The sequence below is a fragment of the Pocillopora verrucosa genome, chromosome 9, assembly GCF_036669915.1.
Source record: "Pocillopora verrucosa isolate sample1 chromosome 9, ASM3666991v2, whole genome shotgun sequence".
NCBI lineage: Eukaryota > Metazoa > Cnidaria > Anthozoa > Scleractinia > Pocilloporidae > Pocillopora > Pocillopora verrucosa.
The window spans coordinates 16135500-16155105 of record NC_089320.1 but is presented as its reverse complement, the minus strand read 5'-3'; the positions used below and the strand labels follow the sequence as shown (position 1 = coordinate 16155105).

At 37.7% G+C, this 19606-nt stretch overlaps 3 protein-coding genes across 6 annotated transcripts; all 3 read left to right on the top strand.

The window, feature by feature from the left end:
* Positions 1-16: 16 nt before the first annotated feature.
* On the top strand, positions 17-3933 carry LOC131780236 (uncharacterized). The gene is made up of 4 exons (XM_059096854.2): positions 17-167; positions 468-563; positions 928-1192; positions 2322-3933. Exons 1-4 carry the CDS (start codon positions 60-62, stop codon positions 2552-2554), a joined length of 702 nt encoding a protein of 233 aa, XP_058952837.1. The 5' UTR covers positions 17-59; the 3' UTR covers positions 2555-3933.
* Positions 3934-6009: 2076 nt separating this feature from the next.
* LOC131779266 (NADP-dependent malic enzyme) lies at positions 6010-14592 on the top strand. 4 transcript variants are annotated; one of them, XM_059095817.2, is made up of 12 exons: positions 6010-6038; positions 7586-7739; positions 8867-9226; positions 9418-9579; positions 10053-10156; positions 10387-10496; positions 10706-10803; positions 11320-11433; positions 11981-12092; positions 12635-12777; positions 13266-13439; positions 14023-14592. In XM_059095817.2, the coding sequence occupies exons 1-12, from the start codon at positions 6025-6027 to the stop codon at positions 14260-14262; spliced, it is 1785 nt and encodes a 594-aa protein (XP_058951800.2). In that variant the 5' UTR covers positions 6010-6024; the 3' UTR covers positions 14263-14592. The 4 variants fall into 4 exon arrangements, with proteins under 4 accessions (XP_058951800.2, XP_058951807.1, XP_058951783.2 ...); XM_059095824.2 differs by lacking the exon at positions 6010-6038 and adding an exon at positions 6048-6181; XM_059095800.2 differs by lacking the exon at positions 6010-6038 and adding an exon at positions 6195-6328.
* A 507-nt stretch (positions 14593-15099) lies between these two features.
* LOC131779493 (actin-binding protein WASF3-like) lies at positions 15100-19586 on the top strand. Its single transcript, XM_059096058.2, has 3 exons — positions 15100-15514; positions 16455-16714; positions 17198-19586. The coding sequence occupies exons 1-3, from the start codon at positions 15247-15249 to the stop codon at positions 18032-18034; spliced, it is 1365 nt and encodes a 454-aa protein (XP_058952041.1). The 5' UTR covers positions 15100-15246; the 3' UTR covers positions 18035-19586.
* The last annotated feature ends 20 nt before the right edge of the window (positions 19587-19606 follow it).

The window sequence follows — 19606 nt, the reverse complement described above, 5'->3', positions numbered from 1 at the left end:
TACCGCTGTAACGCGAGTGCAGGCTCAAACGTTCAATAACGGAAGCTAACAGAAAAGGGATGGAAAACATGGATATTTCGAAAGTGATTTTTCATCTGAGGGACATAAAGGCAGGAATGGTTGATGCATGGCAGGAAGAATTTGCTCCTTACAGCAATACCGTTAAGGTTAGAAAAGGCGAATGATTTCATTTGATACCATATTCTTTCATAGATGGCGGGCTGTTACTTACACGTAAAAGAGCCTGGTCTCGTCCGCCATTAAGGATGTGGACTTTATTAGGAATGCCAATTGAATGGGTCAAATATACAACCCAGGAATATGAAATTTAATCTGACCAAAACCAGCTATTAAACTACTGTAACACTTATGGAGAGAATAACACTTATTGACACGTTTTACAATTTTTTCAAGCTTAGCTTTTGTCTTTTTTAAGATTTGACATTTCTTGACTTAATTTTTGGTAGATATCCTGTGGAGACATTTTTAAAGGGGCTCCTGCAGCAGATGCTATTGTGTCCCCAGCAAACAGTTTTGGATTCATGGATGGAGGTATTGACATGGTAAGGCAACATAAATAATTATCTTATTGGGGGCAGGTCCTATGGAGATTTTAAAAGCAACATTTAAAATATTGCAGAAAAAAAGGGAACTAAACAAAAGGGATGTTGTATTGAGGTTTTCCTGTATGTAGTCCACAGGATAGGTTCTTCATTGCCAGGAAAAGTTTTCCACTCGAGGTCCTCTCCCTCCTCTTTCCTACAACTAAAACTTTATTATGAGTATCATCCACTGATGTACCCAAATATCATGATTATGATAAATTGCCACTTTCACTTGACAAATAGCACCCTAGACACTCCCCTTTGGCCACCCCCTTTCACCTTGTCTAATTATCATTGCCTCTGTTGTTGTTTTGAACCACAGGTTTACATCAATCACTTTGGCTGGCAAATGCAACACAGACTCCAAGCATTTTTGAAACAGAATCATGATGGTGAACTACCTGTAGGTCTAGCTGTGATTATTGAGACACTGTCCCCAGATGACAATGAGAAGAAGTTTAAAAATCCTGAGTTTAATGAAGGAAAACTTATTAAGTATCTCATCAGCACACCAACAATGAGAATACCGATGAATGTTAGTGATACTGTCAATGCTTATTTGGCATTCAGAGCAGTCATAAGAGCTGGTTAGTTTAATGAACTTTATATATATTTCTAAGTGTAAAATTTAAAGCCTGTAGTTATCTGGAGGACTGCACAGGCCCTCTATATCTGAACTAACCTCTTTTTCAAAATCACCAAGGAACAAGGAGTATTGCTACTCTTCCCAGACAAAATGGTAGTTCCTTGAAGGTCATACCCTATGCAGATTTATCAAGGTTTCCTGCACAAATTGCCACCACTACCATTTACATGTAGACTCCCTAGGGGCAGGGGACACTGTGAGGGTGAAGCATCTTGCAGGAGAACACAAGATATGAACGTATGATCGTGACTTGGGCTTGAAATCTGACTATGAAATCTGGGGTCAAGGACACCTACTATAATGCCACTGTGTCACTTCATGCTAGTCAGTCTTGTATGGAATTGATTTCAGTTTGTATTGAAATGACTCAGCTCCCTCTACAGCTTTCCATCTGTTAGAAGTTAATTAAGTTCTGCCGATGGAGCCATGCTATGTTTTGTAATACAGACCAATATGTTAGCAAAACAACCTATGAGATGTATATGTATGTGAACTGACCTGAGATGTTGGCAAAATGACCTAGGAGTTTAATAAACTGGTTGTTAGCAAAATGACTGTTAGGCAAAACAACCACAAACACAAATGCTATTGATAGGTATACAACCATGAACTCGAGAAAAAGTGCCTGTCCTGTCAAGAACAATTCTTGTTTGGAATACTAGGTACCTATGAATAACAAATAGTTGCCAATTTAGAAAACAATGGAATGAAGAGAATACAACAAACCAAGGAAATAAGTAAAGAAATGTTCTTACAGCCTTTCTGGCTTTGAAGAACATGGTTTTATGACCTCAGCCAGGTAGCCTGTTCCATATATTTGTTGTTTGTGTGGATGACTGGAATTGTGGGCAAGCAAAACTCATGATGGGCTAAGATAACCCCTGAACTTTGCCATTTGGCCAAAGTCTGTTCTCATCTCCGCTGAACAAATCAGAGAGCTTAGCATGGGCTTCAGTCAGACCAACACCCTAACGTTAAGGCCCGTGTTTCTTCTCCCATTCCCCGCAAGTTTCTGAACAGGAAAATGTCTTTGCTTTAACATGTCAATCTTATCTGCTTATTTTTGGCAGTAAAGGAACACAACAAAGCAGAACAAAATACCCAGAATCAGATCACCAGTGTGTTATGTCCTGGCCTTGGCACAGCTGTTGGCAGGATGCCTCCTAGGAGATGTGCCTTCCAAATGCGGCAAGCCTTCGAGATTTGTGCGCTGGAAATGAAAAGTTCATTGAAAAATCCGAAAGCCCTGGGGGATGTGTGGCAGCATCACGAATCCATGCAGCACTATAAAACTAAACTATAAGAGGAGACGAAGATACCTCTTACATATTAGTGAAGTGCAGTTCATAAAGGCTAGAGACTATTTACCTGAGTGAATCAACGCCAAATATACGCACGTGTTGGCTGTACAATGGACAACGTATTCAAATACTGGACGAGGCTTAGCCGTGCAAAATACCCAGGATGTGGAAAAGTTAAAGGACTTGTATCAGGAAGACATGTATATAAGGGCTAACTTGTATATACTAATGCACGTATAAAGGGGGTAAGTTTCTAAAGAAACTTTGGTGCTGCGTTGGTGGGAGAGTATAACAGGGTAATTTAGTATCATCAACTGAGTTGATAACGTAAATTGGCTAACGTAAAGAGTTTCAAAGCTGCGCTACGAAGGGTTAATGCTCTGACGAAGCGTCGTTCTCACGAAGGACTAACCCCCGAAACGTCAGCTTTGAAACTCTTTACGGTGACCAATTTACGTTATCAACTCGGTTGATAATTCTAAATTACCCTAAATGCACGTATAGCCTGAGTCAGTTGTAGTGGAGGCGAGGAAATAAGGGGGGCAAGAGAAAATCTATGAGGTTAGTCCCCCACGTTTTTCCCACACTCCCATCGTTTTTTTGTTATTCATCGCAAACAGGGTCCACTGTAGCAGGCAAATGTATATGGGGATTTTTTTCCGAGGGACAAAGCTGAAAATGCATTACTCTCTTTAACCTTTACGTAGGTATGTCTAAACGTTTTTTGAGGTATTTTTCATGATGTCAACTTGAAGAACCTTCCTTTAAATAGAAGAAATCATTAAAATACTTCTATTTGATATATTTTATGAACCGAATACAGCTTGCGATGACTGATAGAAATAGTTAAAATTTTGTTTGAAAACTTCGATAGCATGATAATAGCGTAATTTTATGTTGTTTAAAAACTTATTTATATGTAAAAATTGTCATGTAAGCAGTTGTAGTATTGTACATAGTTTTTTATACGTAACTTGAGTAAGTGATTCGATTTCAACTAAGAAATAGACCCTATGCTGCCACGCATCTCTTCAGTAATAGATCACAGACGACGTCACAATGTGCTAAGAAAGGAAGTGGCACTGATGTTATGGCCACATTTTGACGTCATCTGTGAGTTGTTACTGAACAGACTCACGACAACATGGAAATTATTCGTTGTATGTGATAAAGAAGCACAGTCTTTTTAATCATTGATCATCTATAAGAAACAATTAGAAGGCGAATGTGATTCGCCTTATTTTAAAAGTAATAAGAGTTTTTGGAATTTCAACTGACCACCATGTAAGTAACGGGAGAAGTAAATAAATGTATATACATATAATGTATGAAAAACGAGAATAAACCAAAAGACGGTGAAAAAGGATGATTAGGATTGGCCAAGATTAACCCTCTACACCCTAACATCAGTACGCATGCTCTTCATACTGTTCTCTGTATATGTCTTAAGGTGCTGAGAATTTGTGTAACAATCAAGAGCTTCTTCCCATGACTTTAATGTTAGATTCAGGGGTGATTTTGTAAGGAGAAGCTAGATGTTAAGTAACTCCTAGGGGTTTAAGAGTGAACACAGATTGCAAATAACAGATTGGGAAACCTAATTCGTTCTTTCTTCTCCGAAATGCATCAGTTTTTGTAAATTTATGAGGTATAAAGGCAATTTTAAGGATGCCGTTTTCAGCGACACTTAAATGAAGCTCTAAACGAAGGAATTACACGCAACGTAACTAGAGACAAGGTCCAGAATAGGTAAAGCATTCTTATGCATTTTTACCAAATGGACTTGGTCCTGGTAATGATAATTATGAGAAGTTAATTGCAATCGCAATCTTTGTTGTACTTGACTTTTTTCCATAACCAAAGTTCGGACATCGAATTTTATTTTGATGAGTCTCGTTCTGATGTGTTTGAAGTGTCTCAGTTGTATATCTGAGTGGCTGGGCGGTGCGCGTGAATCAGAACTCAGTGTACTAAGTGAAGGATATAGGATTCTGGAGGCGTGAAATATGAATCTGTCAAAATAAGAAAACCACAGCAACTAATATAAATTTAGGATATTTATTAGAAAAAGAACTAAGGTAATCAAGTTCCCTTGTCTGGGTCTATCGTTGAACACAGCCTGCTTACAGTAGATTATTACGCCAGAATCGCGTAGGATATATTTGTTCATATCCTTAAACTTCATCAGCCGTGATTTTAAGGCCATTTTCGTATAGTGGTGGTCCAATAGTGAAGGGTGTGCTCTGGAGATAGAAGAGCATCAACCGTCATTACTGAACTTCACTTTTCTCAAAACTGTTAAAGTGCTTGAGACTTCCTACCAAGCAGACACCCAGAGGGATGCTTACCATTTGTTGGAGAATTACGGTCGGTGTAATTGTTGCACAATGCTGGGGGATTTTCCGAATTCGACCGACAAACCGGATGAAATTGCGCGTACCATTTATCCATTAGGCGTTTCGTCGTCCTCTAGCCTGAAAACATGAAGAGGATTCATTTCAATGCAAAGGAATTTTCCACCGTTACTTTCTGAATGGAAAATGAGAATTAACTCTGAACGCACTTCACAATTTCCCAACGGAATTTCCGGAAAATTGCCTTAACATTGACCTTAAACCGAAATTTCGGGATTTTTTGTCCTAATGAGAAACACTCCGCTGTGTTGTGAAGGTGTTAAGTTGAAACTGTTACTAATAAAGCCTTGTTTATTTCCTTTAGTTTTTTCTGTAAAGAAAACCTGTGGACAACAGATATTGTGTCTATCAGTTATATGAAAAGGACACAGTTTCTAAAATTAGCCCCTCCTGGTATTTAGTTCCTGCGTCAGGACCCCTCAAGTGGATTTTCTCTACAGATTTGTCCAAATGCAAGGAAGATGTTTAGTTCTGTGAAAATCGTCTTAAGGACGCACACTAAACTGAGAAAGAGGTTCAAAACAGTTAAATAAGTAACCACTGCCATATTATTTATTACCGCGGTAACAGTTCTAGAATTTTTAAGAGCTTGTTATGAAAGCCTGTTTGAGACTGATGAACTTTTATCAAATAAAAGCAGGGATCCTAATGCCCAATGGTTTCCGACCCGTAGAAGAAGACCTCCATTTCATGACCTTTCATCGTTTTGTTTCGCAAGCGAGAAACAAAAGACAGAGAAGCTATCTGCCTTTTTAGGCTATTATTTTGTTGAATGTCAAGTCTAGACTGTGAAATCTGTAAATGGCTCATAGCCCAGTTTGGACAGAAAAATTGTGTTTTGGCATCAGTTGAACTTTGAGATTTTACCGTTGAACTTTGAGATTTCCGCACGCAGCGTAGTGAATTTACACGCTCATATGAAAGCGAAATGGAGTTAACAACATACTATTTTACCTGGCTACATTCGAACGTCAGATCCAGAAACGTGATTGACACGAGAATAACCCGATTTGGTTATCCAATACTTGGCTGTTATCCCAGACTGAATTATTAACATTATGAAAAAACAAAGGTTTGTATACATATTTGAGAGCCCGTCAAAATCGAAACAACTATGTTTCACTTGCGACAGCTGATGGGCGTTTTGTTGATAAATAATCGAAAGGTGCCTGATATGAAAGACAAGATAGATTTATAAACACGACAGGTCGTTCGGTAAGTACAAGTACTCCAAATAATTAGGAACAACAGGTCCGCTCGCATAACTGTAGCATCCAATCGTGTTGGGTGGAACATCGATCCTTATTTCTAAGATTTCTCAGTTGTTATTATGGGCAAAGGACAAGAAGAGGGAAAATCAAGGTAATGCTGCAAAACCATTTGTAGAACTTTAAAAAATGGCCTGTCTAACATTAATATAAATTTAACGTGGGGACATTATTTTGCTAAACGACCTAGAAATTAGTCATATTTTCTCCGTTTAATCCAGGTCTCTACAGGTGTTTAATCGGGAATATGCAACTTTGCGTGTCACTCCGAGAAGATTTTGTGTGACTGTATTTCTTTCTTTGCATTTTTATGAAAGTGAGGAATTTTTGGTGCCTGGCCGAAACGAACATATATGGAAGAAGAAGTGTGATGTAAAATTTCAAATCGGATTACAACATAGCTAGTAAATTTGTCTAATCAAATTCAATTGCGCGAGCGTGCTTCATATTCCTATTGTGCACGCTCATGACGTCGCAAACAAATCCCTCGAGAAAAAAAATTTTCCATTGGGTTGAAAGTGTACTAAAACAATTGGTTCATGCATCAGCTGTGCGTTCGTCGAGATATGAAGCACTTGGGAAGTTTGGGTAGCACTCAAGAATCTAGAGTTACTCTTGGCTACGCCCCGAGCAACTCTTATGCATCTGTCGTGCTCTCCAAACTTCCCGCTTCATATCTCGATCTTGAACGCACGCTGACGTATGAACCAATTGTTAATTATTTGATAAATGCTAAATTTCCAGAACTCACAACATAAACGTCAGAGAAAAGGACGTGAAGGGTTTGCCTTCTGTATTGGAATGTCTTTAGTATCTGATAAAACAAGCGAGCCGTATACAAAATCACCACCCGCTCCCGCTCCCCCCCCCCCCCCCCCCCTCATCCGCGGCAAAAAAAATTATCATTGCAATCGTTCTCCGCTTCACTTTGTTTACGCGCGGTATACTGGGCGATATTCCATTCAGCAGGATGATGTCAGCTGAAAAGTCCGTTAAGTTGGAGAATGCTTGCATTCCTTTGATTTAATTTCTAAAGACATGCTAAGTTCATGGTTTTGTTATGCTCCTATAACACTTTTACGGAGAATGTCGATAAAACAGTTAGTGAGCTGAATGTATCTTGATTTCTCCTAAAGAACCAATTGCTATAAACATAACTTTGACATAATCATGCTGTTTCGGAAGGGTTTTCGTTTTTATCCTCCTTTGTCATATTTGTTTTTTTTTTTTTACTTCAGTTTGTTTTTTTCATCAAGTGATATATTTACTTGATGATCTCAGTATGATATTTGTCTTGTCATGCAATCCAACTACGTACATTAATTTTCTCCGTGACTACTTTTACCAACAGACAGGAGTCCGTTTTGGTCGGAGCTAGTCAACTGCACAAGCAAGCTTTATTCGTGCTTCAAACTTCTGAAATAACCATGTCGGCGGTAGGGCACGTCAACAAGATTCCAACTATCAGAGGAACGGATATCATGAGAGATGCAAGGCTAAACAAGGTAACTCAATATAGTTAATGCAACCTTGGTTTGCCGGGTTGCCGATCTCGACCTGAGACCACAGTGTCCATACGGTTCGTGATACTGTGCATGCGACCAAGTCTGATATTTTAATTTGGAGCTTTTCCAGTTTAAAACGCCATACGAAGCACCCTTCATACGTTGTATTTTTTTAAGTAAGTTTACACTTAGAAAAAGGTCGTTGTTCTTTCGGCTTTTGTACTGTACCCATATTTGGTGACCATTTAAGTTGTTGGCAATCTTTATGCAAATCTCAGAAATCTCTTCAATTTCCTACTTCTTATTAAACCGTGTAAGGAAAAAATCTTCTTTAAACATTTTTCTGAGTTAATTTCCAAAAAAATAAATGATGTGGTTTGTGTGATAACATTTTTTTTAAATATGCTTTATCATGTGACTTGCACTGTATATTGTATCTCGGGGAATTTGGTTGATCAGGGTTTAAAAATAGTGCTCGCGAGGAATTTGCATAAAACTTTCTTTGGTCAATGGATAATATATTTTCTCTCTTACCCCAACGTTTCTTTTATCTTTAGTTTTTTCAATTTTGTAAATTACAATTCATCCTTTGGAATCATGATTATTTTGTCTGTAATTTCATGCACTTTTTAAATTATGAGTATAATGAAAAATCAAACCGTGATAAAGTTTTAAGTTTCTCATAAATATTCATGAATGCGTGTGGCTGAATCGGGTTATCATGGAGCTATAGAGCAGGCAATCAGAGCTCTTTGAATCTTCTTCAATTATTTTTATTTAATGCACTGTTCTAAATTCATCATAATGTTATGGAAAGTTTGGACAGTTCTTGATTCTTACTGATTTGTCTATACACCCACCCCCTCACAGTAAGTGTTGCAGGGTGGGGGGGGGTACTTCTCCTGGTCTGAGATTCATGGATCTATCTGTATAATGGAAAATAAAAAGTAAAGGAGCAATCTTGGTAGGTTATATACTAAGCTGCCATTAAAGCACTTTCCAAAAAGAAGCCTGAAAAATTCAGGCTTTGAGGGGTTTCAAGACAGTAGTTATAGTTAATAAAATTCAGTGTGGGGCTGTTGAGTACCTTTGATTGATTTAGTTGCATATTTGCTTTTTGATAACAGGGAACTGCATTCACCTTACAAGAACGCCAAATCCTCGGAATTCATGGTCTTCTTCCTCCATGCATATCAACTCAAGAGATTCAGGTCCAAAGAATGTATGGAGAACTTCACAGAAAGGCCAATGATCTTGAAAGATACATCCAACTGATGTCGCTTCTAGAAAGAAACGAATCCTTATTCTTCAAAATCTTAATGGAACACACAGAGGAACTGATGCCAATTGTTTACACTCCAACAGTTGGGCTTGCCTGCCAGAAGTATGGTCTGATATTTCGGAGACCAAGAGGGCTGTTTGTTTCCATTAATGACAGAGGTCATATTGACAAACTAGTAGCAAACTGGCCGGTTGAAAATGTGAAGGTATAGTGAATGTAAGAATTAGGTTCAGTTGTTACATCATTAAAAAAATTGTTTTTGTCAGCAAATGGGAATCATCAATATCTCAAAAATGTATAACTTGATTTTATTTTTTAAAGGCTCATTAGAGTAATGGTTGTGTTTTCATTAATAAACTTTAATCTTTTTTCAAATTTATTCAATATAAAATTTAGGCCATAGTGGTAACAGATGGGGAGCGTATCCTTGGCCTGGGTGACCTTGGTTGCTGTGGGATGGGGATACCTGTTGGTAAGCTGGCACTGTACACAGTTTGCGGCGGCATTGACCCAGGAGTATGTCTTCCTGTTATGATTGATGTAGGAACTAATAATCAGGTATATTAGGGTTTATTTGAGTTGTTTATTTATAGTCTGTTCTTATCCTCTCCATCCTTCTGTGACCATCTTTGATCCTTACTGGTAGATTCTACCCTCCTCTGTGTTTGTCCACAGCCCTATGAGATTTTTCTTATTGTATATTTTCCTTTTATTTAGCCCTTAACTCCCAGAAGTGATTCACATGTAACTTCTCCCTACAACATCCATCCACCACCAGCAAAAAAGTAATGAGAATACTAAAATGTATCAGGTAGAAGTTGTTGTGTTGATCAAACACCAAATTCTTGCAACTAATTTACAAGGAAATGTATAGCAGCTATAGAGAGAAGAATTAGCAATCAGATCCTAGGAGTTAAAGGGTTAAACTAAACCCAATATGATGGGATAGAGCATTGCAACTTGAAGTCTCTCCCTGCCAAAAAACTCTCATCTTTTGCTCCAAAGCCAACAGCATTGATATATTTTTGCAGGCTTTACTGGATGATCCTCTCTATATTGGAGTACCCCAGAAACGTGTGACTGGTCAACTGTATGATGATTTGATTGATGAATTCATTGGAGCTGCAACTGCACGGTGAGTTCTACTTATTAGTGACCCCAGCAACAAAAGACCTACATTTCAACTTCCCATTTTTATTTCTGATCTTGTTCATTTTAGTTTTTTTAAAGACTATACAGTCATGAGAAAATGAATTTAAAGTTTTATCCTTTATGTTAGATAGCCAGTTATGTAATCAGGAACCAAAATAATGTAGTATTCAGTGATGTGAGATCATGATGAAGTGCTGTTTTTGTGCCCTTTAGATTTGGTGAAACAGTTTTAATCCAGTTTGAAGATTTTGGCAATCACAATGCCTTCAGATTCTTGGAAAAGTACAGAAATAAGATATGCACTTTCAATGATGATATTCAAGGTAAATTGAAATGGAATAAACTGTTTTATCAGGTGCAATTCATCACCAACCTATAAATGTAAGAGTGATGTACATGCTGCTCTATAACAATGGCTTTTTTCACCAACTAAGCATATTTGCATCAGGCATACAAAGTAGTTCAGTCAATTCCATTGCTATCTTTGGGTTTAAAATTGGCAACTGGATTCACACTGCCTCTTTGTTTACAGGAACAGCTTCTGTCACAGTTGCTGGAATTCTTGCAGCATTGCGAATTACCAAGAACGAACTTGCAGATCACAAGTTTCTTTTTCAAGGTGCAGGAGAGGTGGGTTAACCCTTTATACCCTAACATTAGTGTGCATATTCTCCATACTGTTCTCTATACATTTCCAAAGGTGCTGGTAAAGAGAATTTGTCTAGCAGTCAAGAGCTTCTCTAGTTGGTGATCATTACCTTTATTCTTGATTCAGGGTGACGTTGCGGGGAGAGATTAAATGCTAGTCTCTCTTAGGGCTTAGAGGTTAAAGAAAAGTTTTTGAAATTGTAATTCAACTCAGATTGGGTTACCACTCCATAGCAGAACTGAAGAGGTGGCCAGGAATAGGTTGCCATTCCCTATATTTTGATATGATCTAACAATCAAACAAGTATTTTCCACCCTTCTTCCCTCTTCCTTAATAGAAAAAAAGGTAGTTTTTCTCACACCACTCTTAACCTTTTCTGCCTTGGAGAACAAATGCAGCTGCCACCATGAGTGTGCACCACTGACATATTAATTCATTATTATATTTGGGACATTCTTGAGTGGAACTGAAAGAGCTGTTTTGTTATATTTTTACAGGCTGCCATTGGTATTGCTGATTTGCTTGTTCGAGCCATGTTAAAGGCAGGACTATCTGAAGAGGAAGCAAAAAAGAGAATTTGGCTGGTAGATTCAAGAGGACTGGTTGTTAAGGTTGGTCATGATCATTTTATGATTGTGAACAGACATCTTACAGTGAGATTTAAAAACAATAAGTTTAGTAAAACAAATCCTCTGTTAAATTGTACTGGATATGAAAAGGGGAGGGGTTGTTAGTCTCCTGTAGGTAACCCTCAGGATTTTTCATTATTATGGAACATCTCTGTCAACACCAGCATATAGGCAGTGGCAGATTAGCTGCACCATGAGTTTGACATGTAAAATTTTGGGGAAAAGTTTTTGAAAAGGAATTGAAAGAAATTACAAGTGGAGTCTCAAGAATTAGTTGCTTTGTTTTGGTTGCTTCATCGAAGAATGCACATGCATGTTAAGTCACAATCAAGAAAACAGAGAATGCCTTGAATCCTTCTCCATAATTTTTTAGCTATAATTGTATGGTTGTGTATTCCACTTACTGGCAGTATGATCGTGTGTTTTAAATGTAAATGTATTTTAATTGTTGAAAATCTGTAATCCCATGTTTTGTTGTTTTTTCATTAGTCATAAGATTTCTTTTTTGAGAAAAAACTTTGTTTTTCAGGATCGTGCAGTTGGAGGATTAAATAAAGAAAAACTAAAATATGCCCATGAAGCAAATCACATCAGCACTCTTGCAGAAGTTGTCAAAACCATTAAACCAACTGCTATAATTGGTGAGGTCATCTAATCATATACAGTTTGTTTGCAGTATCAATGGTTTCAATAAGTTTTTCTATAAGCAGGTGCTAATAGGTGGCAATGGCTGGTAAGGGGCAGTGTGATGAAATCCAAATAAGAGAGCCTTCTTGGAAGGCAAAGAGACAGTGGTAAGAGGTCTCACAGACAGACAGTAGATCACTGACTGGTAACAGTGTTTTTTTGAAACCTTGCAATATTGAAAATATTTTTCTAAATATAAGTTAAAATTGTTCTCTCTGAAACTATACTCAGAGTAAGTTGGTTGGGGGTGGTTTGAGGTCAACAGTGTTGAAAATGTATGTTTCCTTTTTTTTTTTTTCATGTTTTACCTTTTCCTGATATATGGATTAAATTTGTCTGTTGACAAGAATTTCAGAATTAATTAATTCAGTCTAAACTTGCCTTACAAACAAGGTTGCTTTGATTACATTTTGCTGGCACTTTTTCCTTTTTAATTCATTAAGGTACTAAATGCAACGTTTTAATTTTTTTGTGTGTGTGTCTTGTCTTGTTGCAGGTGTTGCAGCAGTGGCTGGAGCATTCACTGAAGAAATTGTCAAGGCTATGGCTTCCTTTAATGACCGACCCATCATCTTTGCTCTGAGCAATCCAACCTCCAAAGCAGAATGCACAGCAGAACAAGCTTATACGTGGACTGATGTGAGATGAAATTGAGTTTGATGTGGTCTGTGCTAGGCTTTTAGTTAGTGGAGCTAACTTCTTTATCAGTCCAGATGATCCCAAAATATGTGGGGGAAAATTTTTATCTTTTTTTCCCCTGACCAACTTCCTCTCTTGACCAAGGGGGTAACACAGAATGTTTGATATTGGTTTTAAGGGCTGCCTGCTATTCGTAATAATTTGTCATCTCCATCATTATTTATGAAAACGAAACAAAGAAGACCTTACACAAATGTTAGAAGTTAAGATAGTTTGGCAAAATGAATCTTTGATTTGAATGGATATATGTTTATTAGTGGGTGTTTTGTGATTATGCATGTAAAGAGTGTTATTGTTTCCCATCATGGTAAAGGAAGGGAGAGGGGGAGAGATTTTTGACCACAGAGGGGGTTGTCGAAAGGTTCCATAGAGAACCCTGGAATAAAGAGAAGAAAATTCAACTGGTTTAATATTCCTGCTGTTGTTAGGGTAAAGCTGTGTTTGCCAGTGGTAGTCCATTTGCTCCTGTTACTCTCGCTGATGGTCGTCATTTCATACCTGGCCAAGGAAACAATGCCTACATATTTCCTGGTGTGGCATTGGCTGTGATTGCCTGTAAAGCTCAACATGTGACTGATGACATGTTCCTTCTTGCTGCAGAGGTAATTTTTAAAATGTTCTTTGCTGAAATAATGATTTAAACCCAATTTGCATGTATGAGAAGTTATCCACAACTGAAGTCCCATTTAGATGGCACCCTTGATGGGGGGGTCTTAAATACAGGTCACAGTGTGCAAGGGCACAGGCCATGGGTGGTGGGTCTTAGGTGACAGGTTGCATATTGTAGGTCACAGGTCACTGTTATCAGGTCATATGCAACTGATATGCAATTCTTTCTCAATGATGAAAAACAAATTAAGGTAATCAAGAAACAATAGAACCTTTTTTATAACACAACAAAAACAATATAAACAGTGAATCACATATCAATGATACAAATTACATGAACAACTTAAAGCAAGAACTTTACAAAACTGATACTGACCCTCTCCTCCTCCTTCTCAACAAAACTTTGTTTTTGTCAAATTTGAGGGGGGGAAAGTGGAACAAAAGCTACACCTTCAGATGGGCCTCTGCTAAAGTAAAATCTGTTTATTTCAAATTACTATATTTGCAAATTCTAGTCTTAAGATTGTCTTAGTTAGAGCAATTTTATCTTAACAAACCTTTTATCTCTCACGCCAGTCCTTAGCCAATCAAGTGGAAGCATCTCAGTTGGAGAAAGGTTGCCTATTCCCTCCACTGAAAGAAATTCGAGAGGTATCCACTAAAGTGGCTGTTGATGTGGTGAAACTTGCATATTCCAGTGGTTTGGCAACTATTCATCCTGAACCCGAGGATAAGGAACAGTTAGTAAAAGACAACCTGTACAGTCCAGATTACATGTCGTACATTCCACACACCTACAACTGGCCCAAGGAGTAAATAATTACTGCTTCCAGCAGAAATGAAATGGATAAAACAAGACGGTATTTAATGGTGTGGGAGAAAATGGAATGAAAACAAATAATAAAATGGGATTAATTGTCCCTTTTTTTTTTCTTTAGTGTTCTTATTTTGAAGTTTCTTAAATTTTATAATTTAATTTTATAAAACATGTATAGGGAAACGATCTGTAATAATTAAATTATTTTGAACTCTTTTAAGCTCCCAAAACATAACAACCTCTCATTGAAATATTTAAATGATAAATTGCAAATGTTAAATGACTTTTTTGGAAAGAATATTGATAAAATTGCAAAAATAAAACATCATCCACCAATGGACAAAACTTGACTTATTTGTGTTGTCAATTAATTGATTATCAATTCTTGACCTAGTAAAGCAAAGAACTTGCTACTACAAAGATATGTATTCAACACTTTCCTTAGTTGAGTTCTAACCATTTTTATTTTATTTCCCGCTTTTGTTGCATTATGATCCCTTCCCCTTTCATTCCTCTCTCTGTTAATCCTTTACACCAGAACATCGGTATGCATATTCTAAAATGAAGAGTTTGCGTACGCTATACGGACCTATATTTATTTCTACCTGTGTTTCACTTACACACTATCCCATAGTTATCTGTTCTCAGGCTTTATTCTTTGTTCTGGTCAAATTTTTTTTTCTTGAAACCCTCCGAATCCCTGATCCAGAGGAAAATGGTGCTCTTTCTTCTTTAAAAATTGTCGGAACTCATTCGTACAGAATGTGAAAATGGTCGCTTTCCGAAGATCAGCCGACATCCTCACGTGGCTCGCTAAGAACCCTGGGCAGGAGGAAGTCGCCATGTTGGGTGTTTGTGCGAGGGTGGAAGTTATGCGGTAGGTTTTCAATTCCTGCCAGGCATTGTCACCGTTCAGTGGAGTTGGATAAAAGACTGGGATCTTGGAGTTTATCGGACGGTGTTGGTTGATTTTTTAATCAACCATGCCGTTAATAAAACGACAGGTCAGTCCGTCCGAATTAAGTCGTGGAAAGTTAGAAGATGGGTTTAAGAGTGAATTGGAAGCGGTGTCTGTAAACACGTTATGTGGAATCATGCGACAACTTAGTAGCATTTCTAAACACGCAGAGGACCTTTTTGGAGAGTTATTTGCAGAAACGAATAATATCTTTCAAAGAACGAACTCCCTTCATGAAAGAATGCAGAATTTGTCCATTAAAGTGACACAACTGGACTCCAATGTGGAAGAAAGTAAGTGATCAAGTTTATGGGTGCTGAAAGAATATATTGCCTACTTTGGATTCCTCGGCCAGATTTGTTGAATTCTTTTGTTCGTGGACGACGGAAATCGACATCATCTTGCTTGTTAAAAATACACTTTCTTACTGTTGATATCACCTTTTTCATGAGCTTAAGCTGTAGAAAACTTGATATTTTTATCTTGATTCAATGAATAATTAAGCGTCGCTATTCTTATTCTCGTCTTGGTTGGACAAAACACCATTCTAAATTGAGGGGTTACCCTGATTTAAATCGCGAAATTGTTCTCCTTGAAGTAAATTTTGTTCGGAAAACTTTACCCTCTAATCATAAGCTTAAAATCGTGTTTTCTGAATAATCTGGTTACGGTCATTCCTCGTCACAGTGATTGCCTTTCGATACAAATACAAAATATGTCAAATGGGTTAATTGTTTCCAAAATTTCAGTTGTTTTCCTAATTAACGTTTCAGCTTTCCCACATTTTGCTTGTTTGTTGTATGACTGACAAGTACGTTTAATTGCTTCTATACTTTAAGTCTTGAAATAACGATTAATAAAAGGAGTTTGGAGGGTTATCGTTTAGCAAAAATGTTTGTTTCTTGTGGCTTTTAATGCGAATGTAAAACAATGGAAGGAAGTTTGTCTCTTTATCTCTGACACCCTCTCGGAAAGGGTCAGCAGACTAGTGCTGTTGATTGCACAATTCCTTGAAGAAATTGTGTTCCATTGAGAAGAGTCCATAACTTTGCTTCCTGTTATATTTCAAAATTTACTATATTGGTCATGAAAAGATGGTATGTTCTAGAGTTTGTTTGATGAGAAATGAGGTTTCTAATAACAATTTCTTTGCCATCTTTTTCCCATGAATGTCTTATTCATTTAACATTGATTTTCCATTTTTAACTGTTCTAATTTCTTCCCTGAATTCAGTTTCTTTACAAGACATAAACTTGCGCAAAGCCTTCAGGAGTACAATTGTGACAGAACAACAGGTTCTGGCAAGCAGCACTCTTCCCTCAGCAATGAAGGAGAGGTACAGTGGTTGTGACAAACCTCCAAGACTTCAAGATATGAATCCTTACAGAGATGACAAAAAGGATGCACTCAAGTTTTACACTGATCCAACTTACTTCTTTGAGCTATGGTGTGAAGAGATGAGAAAAGAAGTAGAGAAAAAGAAGAAAAGAAGGGTAGGTATTTCTGCTTTTGTCTGCTGCTGTGAAACTTTGACACCTTTTCAACAGACAGATCAGGTGTAGAACTAAAACCAGTTGCAGCTCTGCTACCCTAAGATTACCATGTTATTATTTTTGTTCTGCTCTGTTGTTTGTTTTGTGACAGTTATACTGTACTCAAAAAAGCCCTCTTTTTAAGATCATCCCCTCATCCTGTGATGTTGTATTTCTGGGCTGCACAATTAATTGCCATTGACAGTACCTCTCTTTGCCCAGGAGAAGGAATGGATGTTGACAAAATGTCAGTGAAACCCAACAAATTTCTTTTATTGGGGTGACTAACCTTACCCCACATGCAACCTGAGTCAGCTGCAACACTTTTAGCCTCTTAATGCCAAGGAAACTAGTGCTAATGAATGTGTAAGCATTGAGTTATGGGTATATTAGCAATGACCTGAGCCACCAGGCATTTATAAGTTAGATTCTGTTTTGTTTTAGCGGGCTGGCCGGGTGAGGGCTGGAACCAGCGAGAAAAAACCTGTCAAGGCTGTGAAGAAGAGAGTCTACTGTGCACAAGGTGAGGAATTTAAAACTGCTGGCATTGCTACAACAACACCTACTACTGTTACAGAGGATAATCATAAGCCTGAAAGACGTAATACAGAGTACTCTAAACAGCCTAATGGTGGCATCCCTGATGGTGAACCACCCAATCATATCATCAGTCCAGGTGATGGAGCAGGAAAATCAGGTTCTCCAGCTCAGCGAAGACAGTCTAGACGGTACACTGGTAATAACATAAACCGTCCAAATGTAGCACCACCTCCCCCACCAGTCCCAGCAATTGGGGGTGGGCCTCCTCCTCCTCCAGCTCCTAATGCAGCACCTGCTGGAAATGCAATTCCTCCACCACCACCGCCACCAGGGGTTCCTGCAGCTCCTCCCCCTCCACCACCACCTCCCTTACCAGGTGCAGGAGGAATGCCATCTCTAAAGCAAGCTGCATCTCAGTCTTCTGTTGGGTTACAGCCAACAATCTCACCATCTTCAAATTCACTGACAACCTCAGAGTCAAGTATAAGTGTTCAAAGTGGAGACACACCCCTCCCTCCTAAGGAACAAGTTGATGCTCGCAGTGACTTACTGTCTGCCATCAGAAGAGGTATGGAGCTCAGGAAAGTCCAAGTTCAGGAAGCAAAGAAAGAGCAGCACAGTGACACAAATGGTATCATGGATGTGGCGACCATCTTGGCTCGTCGTATTGCAGTTGAGTACTCCTCTAGCGAGGATGAAAGTGAGACAGGTTCTGAATGGTCAGATGGGGAAGATGAGTGAATTATTTTGTATTGGTTTCATACTTTTGAATACTTTTGATACTTTTAGAATCAACAAATGGAAAAACTCACACAGAACAGTCATTGATAGATTGAGGGTTCTTGTGTCATCTTCCAAGGCCCAAAATTAATTTTGTACAAGTGTGAGGTATGTGAAATAATTTCATACAGCCTCCGTTCGTGGATTTTGTATCACTTTTTATATGAGTATAATACAACCCAACCATGTACAAACTGAATCATATCATACTTTTGTCAGTGATAATTTGTTACAAAAAGGTTAAGGAATAGTTACAGATGTGTGATATTTGATGGGAAAATGAAAGTTTTTTAAATTTCGCTATCATTGAAAAATTTTGAATAAGATGTTGAAAAGTGTAACATTAAGGTTGAACCACAGTGGGCAACAATTTGCTATCACAGGTCTCTACTACAGACAGCCCCTTTTATCTAACTCCAAAATAAATTGGCAGAATGTTACTTAATTATTAATTTCCTCTCCATAAGTATACAAACAAATTAGCGCCAGTTTGAACCTGGGCAACTTGTTTTGTTCTTTAGCTAGGACAAAGATTCTGACCAAAATTCTCCATGTGCTATGAAGATAATTTTCCTTGGAACCTGTTCAATTGTCTTGTTACAGCAAATAGTCAACTGGTTTGTTTTACCCAAAATAGTATTTTTTAAGGGTGCTTGCTGATTGTTTAAAGAAGCTTGAACTGCAAGTCAATTTTAAGAGTTAATTATTGTTTATTGATGTTGTTACTTATGATTGTTACTTTATGAATTAATTTTACATTATTGTCTTGTTTTATGCTTTATGTCTCTTTTGGTGCAACAAGTCCTTTGATTTCCAATTTGGTTTGCTAATGTTTCTGACTTAAGTGTCTTGGTCTCCCCCCCCATCCCTCCCAAAAGATAACAAAAAGGTTGCAGTAAAGTTCTGGTAGTAATCACTTTTTTAACCTTTTAATCCCTACAAGTGACTGGCATCCAATTTGTCCTCACTTTATCACCATTGATCCAAACATTTAAGTCATGAGAATGAAAAAAAATGATCACCAACTTGTGAAGTTTGTGATTGTTAAAGAAATCCTCCTACTTAGTACCATAGAAATGTATGGAGAATACTATAGTTAGGGCATGAAATAAGAAAAAGGAAATGCTGGTAAATGGGCAACTAAAAAGAGTCATTTCTGCTGGAACTTAATTACTCTTTTACTTTTGGTGTACATTCATACTTTGGTCATAGGTTGCTTATGAACAGATCAGATCTTTATTGAAAATATTTGTTTTGTCACATGTTTTGTTTCCAGAATGGGTAAACTCCTCTTTGGCTGGTGACTGATTGTTTACTTTACAATCAATAGCCAGAACTGTTAAGGGTGACTTTGCTATTTTTCTTAATGAAGAGAGAGCTAAATGAGGGTAAACATTTAGTTTTAACCTTAAAAATCTGGAATATTGATACATGTAGCTAAAATTATGGCAGACTTGTAAAAAGCACTTTAAAGCCACATGAATTTTTTTTATAAATAAAATATGGTATCAACTTTGTTGTTATCCTTTGCAT

Bases quoted from the DNA above. Each gene is read 5' to 3' on its own strand.
- LOC131780236 (XM_059096854.2), top strand. From the start codon at position 60: ATGGAAAACATGGATATTTCGAAAGTGATTTTTCATCTGAGGGACATA. The intron at 168-467 runs GTTAGAAAAGGC...AATTTTTGGTAG, and splicing joins CTTACAGCAATACCGTTAAG to ATATCCTGTGGAGACATTTT. The intron at 1,193-2,321 runs GTTAGTTTAATG...TATTTTTGGCAG, and splicing joins CAGAGCAGTCATAAGAGCTG to TAAAGGAACACAACAAAGCA.
- LOC131779266 (XM_059095800.2), top strand. From the start codon at position 6,297: ATGGGCAAAGGACAAGAAGAGGGAAAATCAAG. The intron at 10,804-11,319 runs GTGGGTTAACCC...ATATTTTTACAG, and splicing joins TTTTTCAAGGTGCAGGAGAG to GCTGCCATTGGTATTGCTGA. The intron at 12,093-12,634 runs GTGAGGTCATCT...GTCTTGTTGCAG, and splicing joins TAAACCAACTGCTATAATTG to GTGTTGCAGCAGTGGCTGGA.
- LOC131779493 (XM_059096058.2), top strand. From the start codon at position 15,247: ATGCCGTTAATAAAACGACAGGTCAGTCCGTCCGAATTAAGTCGTGGA. The intron at 15,515-16,454 runs GTAAGTGATCAA...CCCTGAATTCAG, and splicing joins GGACTCCAATGTGGAAGAAA to TTTCTTTACAAGACATAAAC. The intron at 16,715-17,197 runs GTAGGTATTTCT...GTTTTGTTTTAG, and splicing joins AGAAAAAGAAGAAAAGAAGG to CGGGCTGGCCGGGTGAGGGC.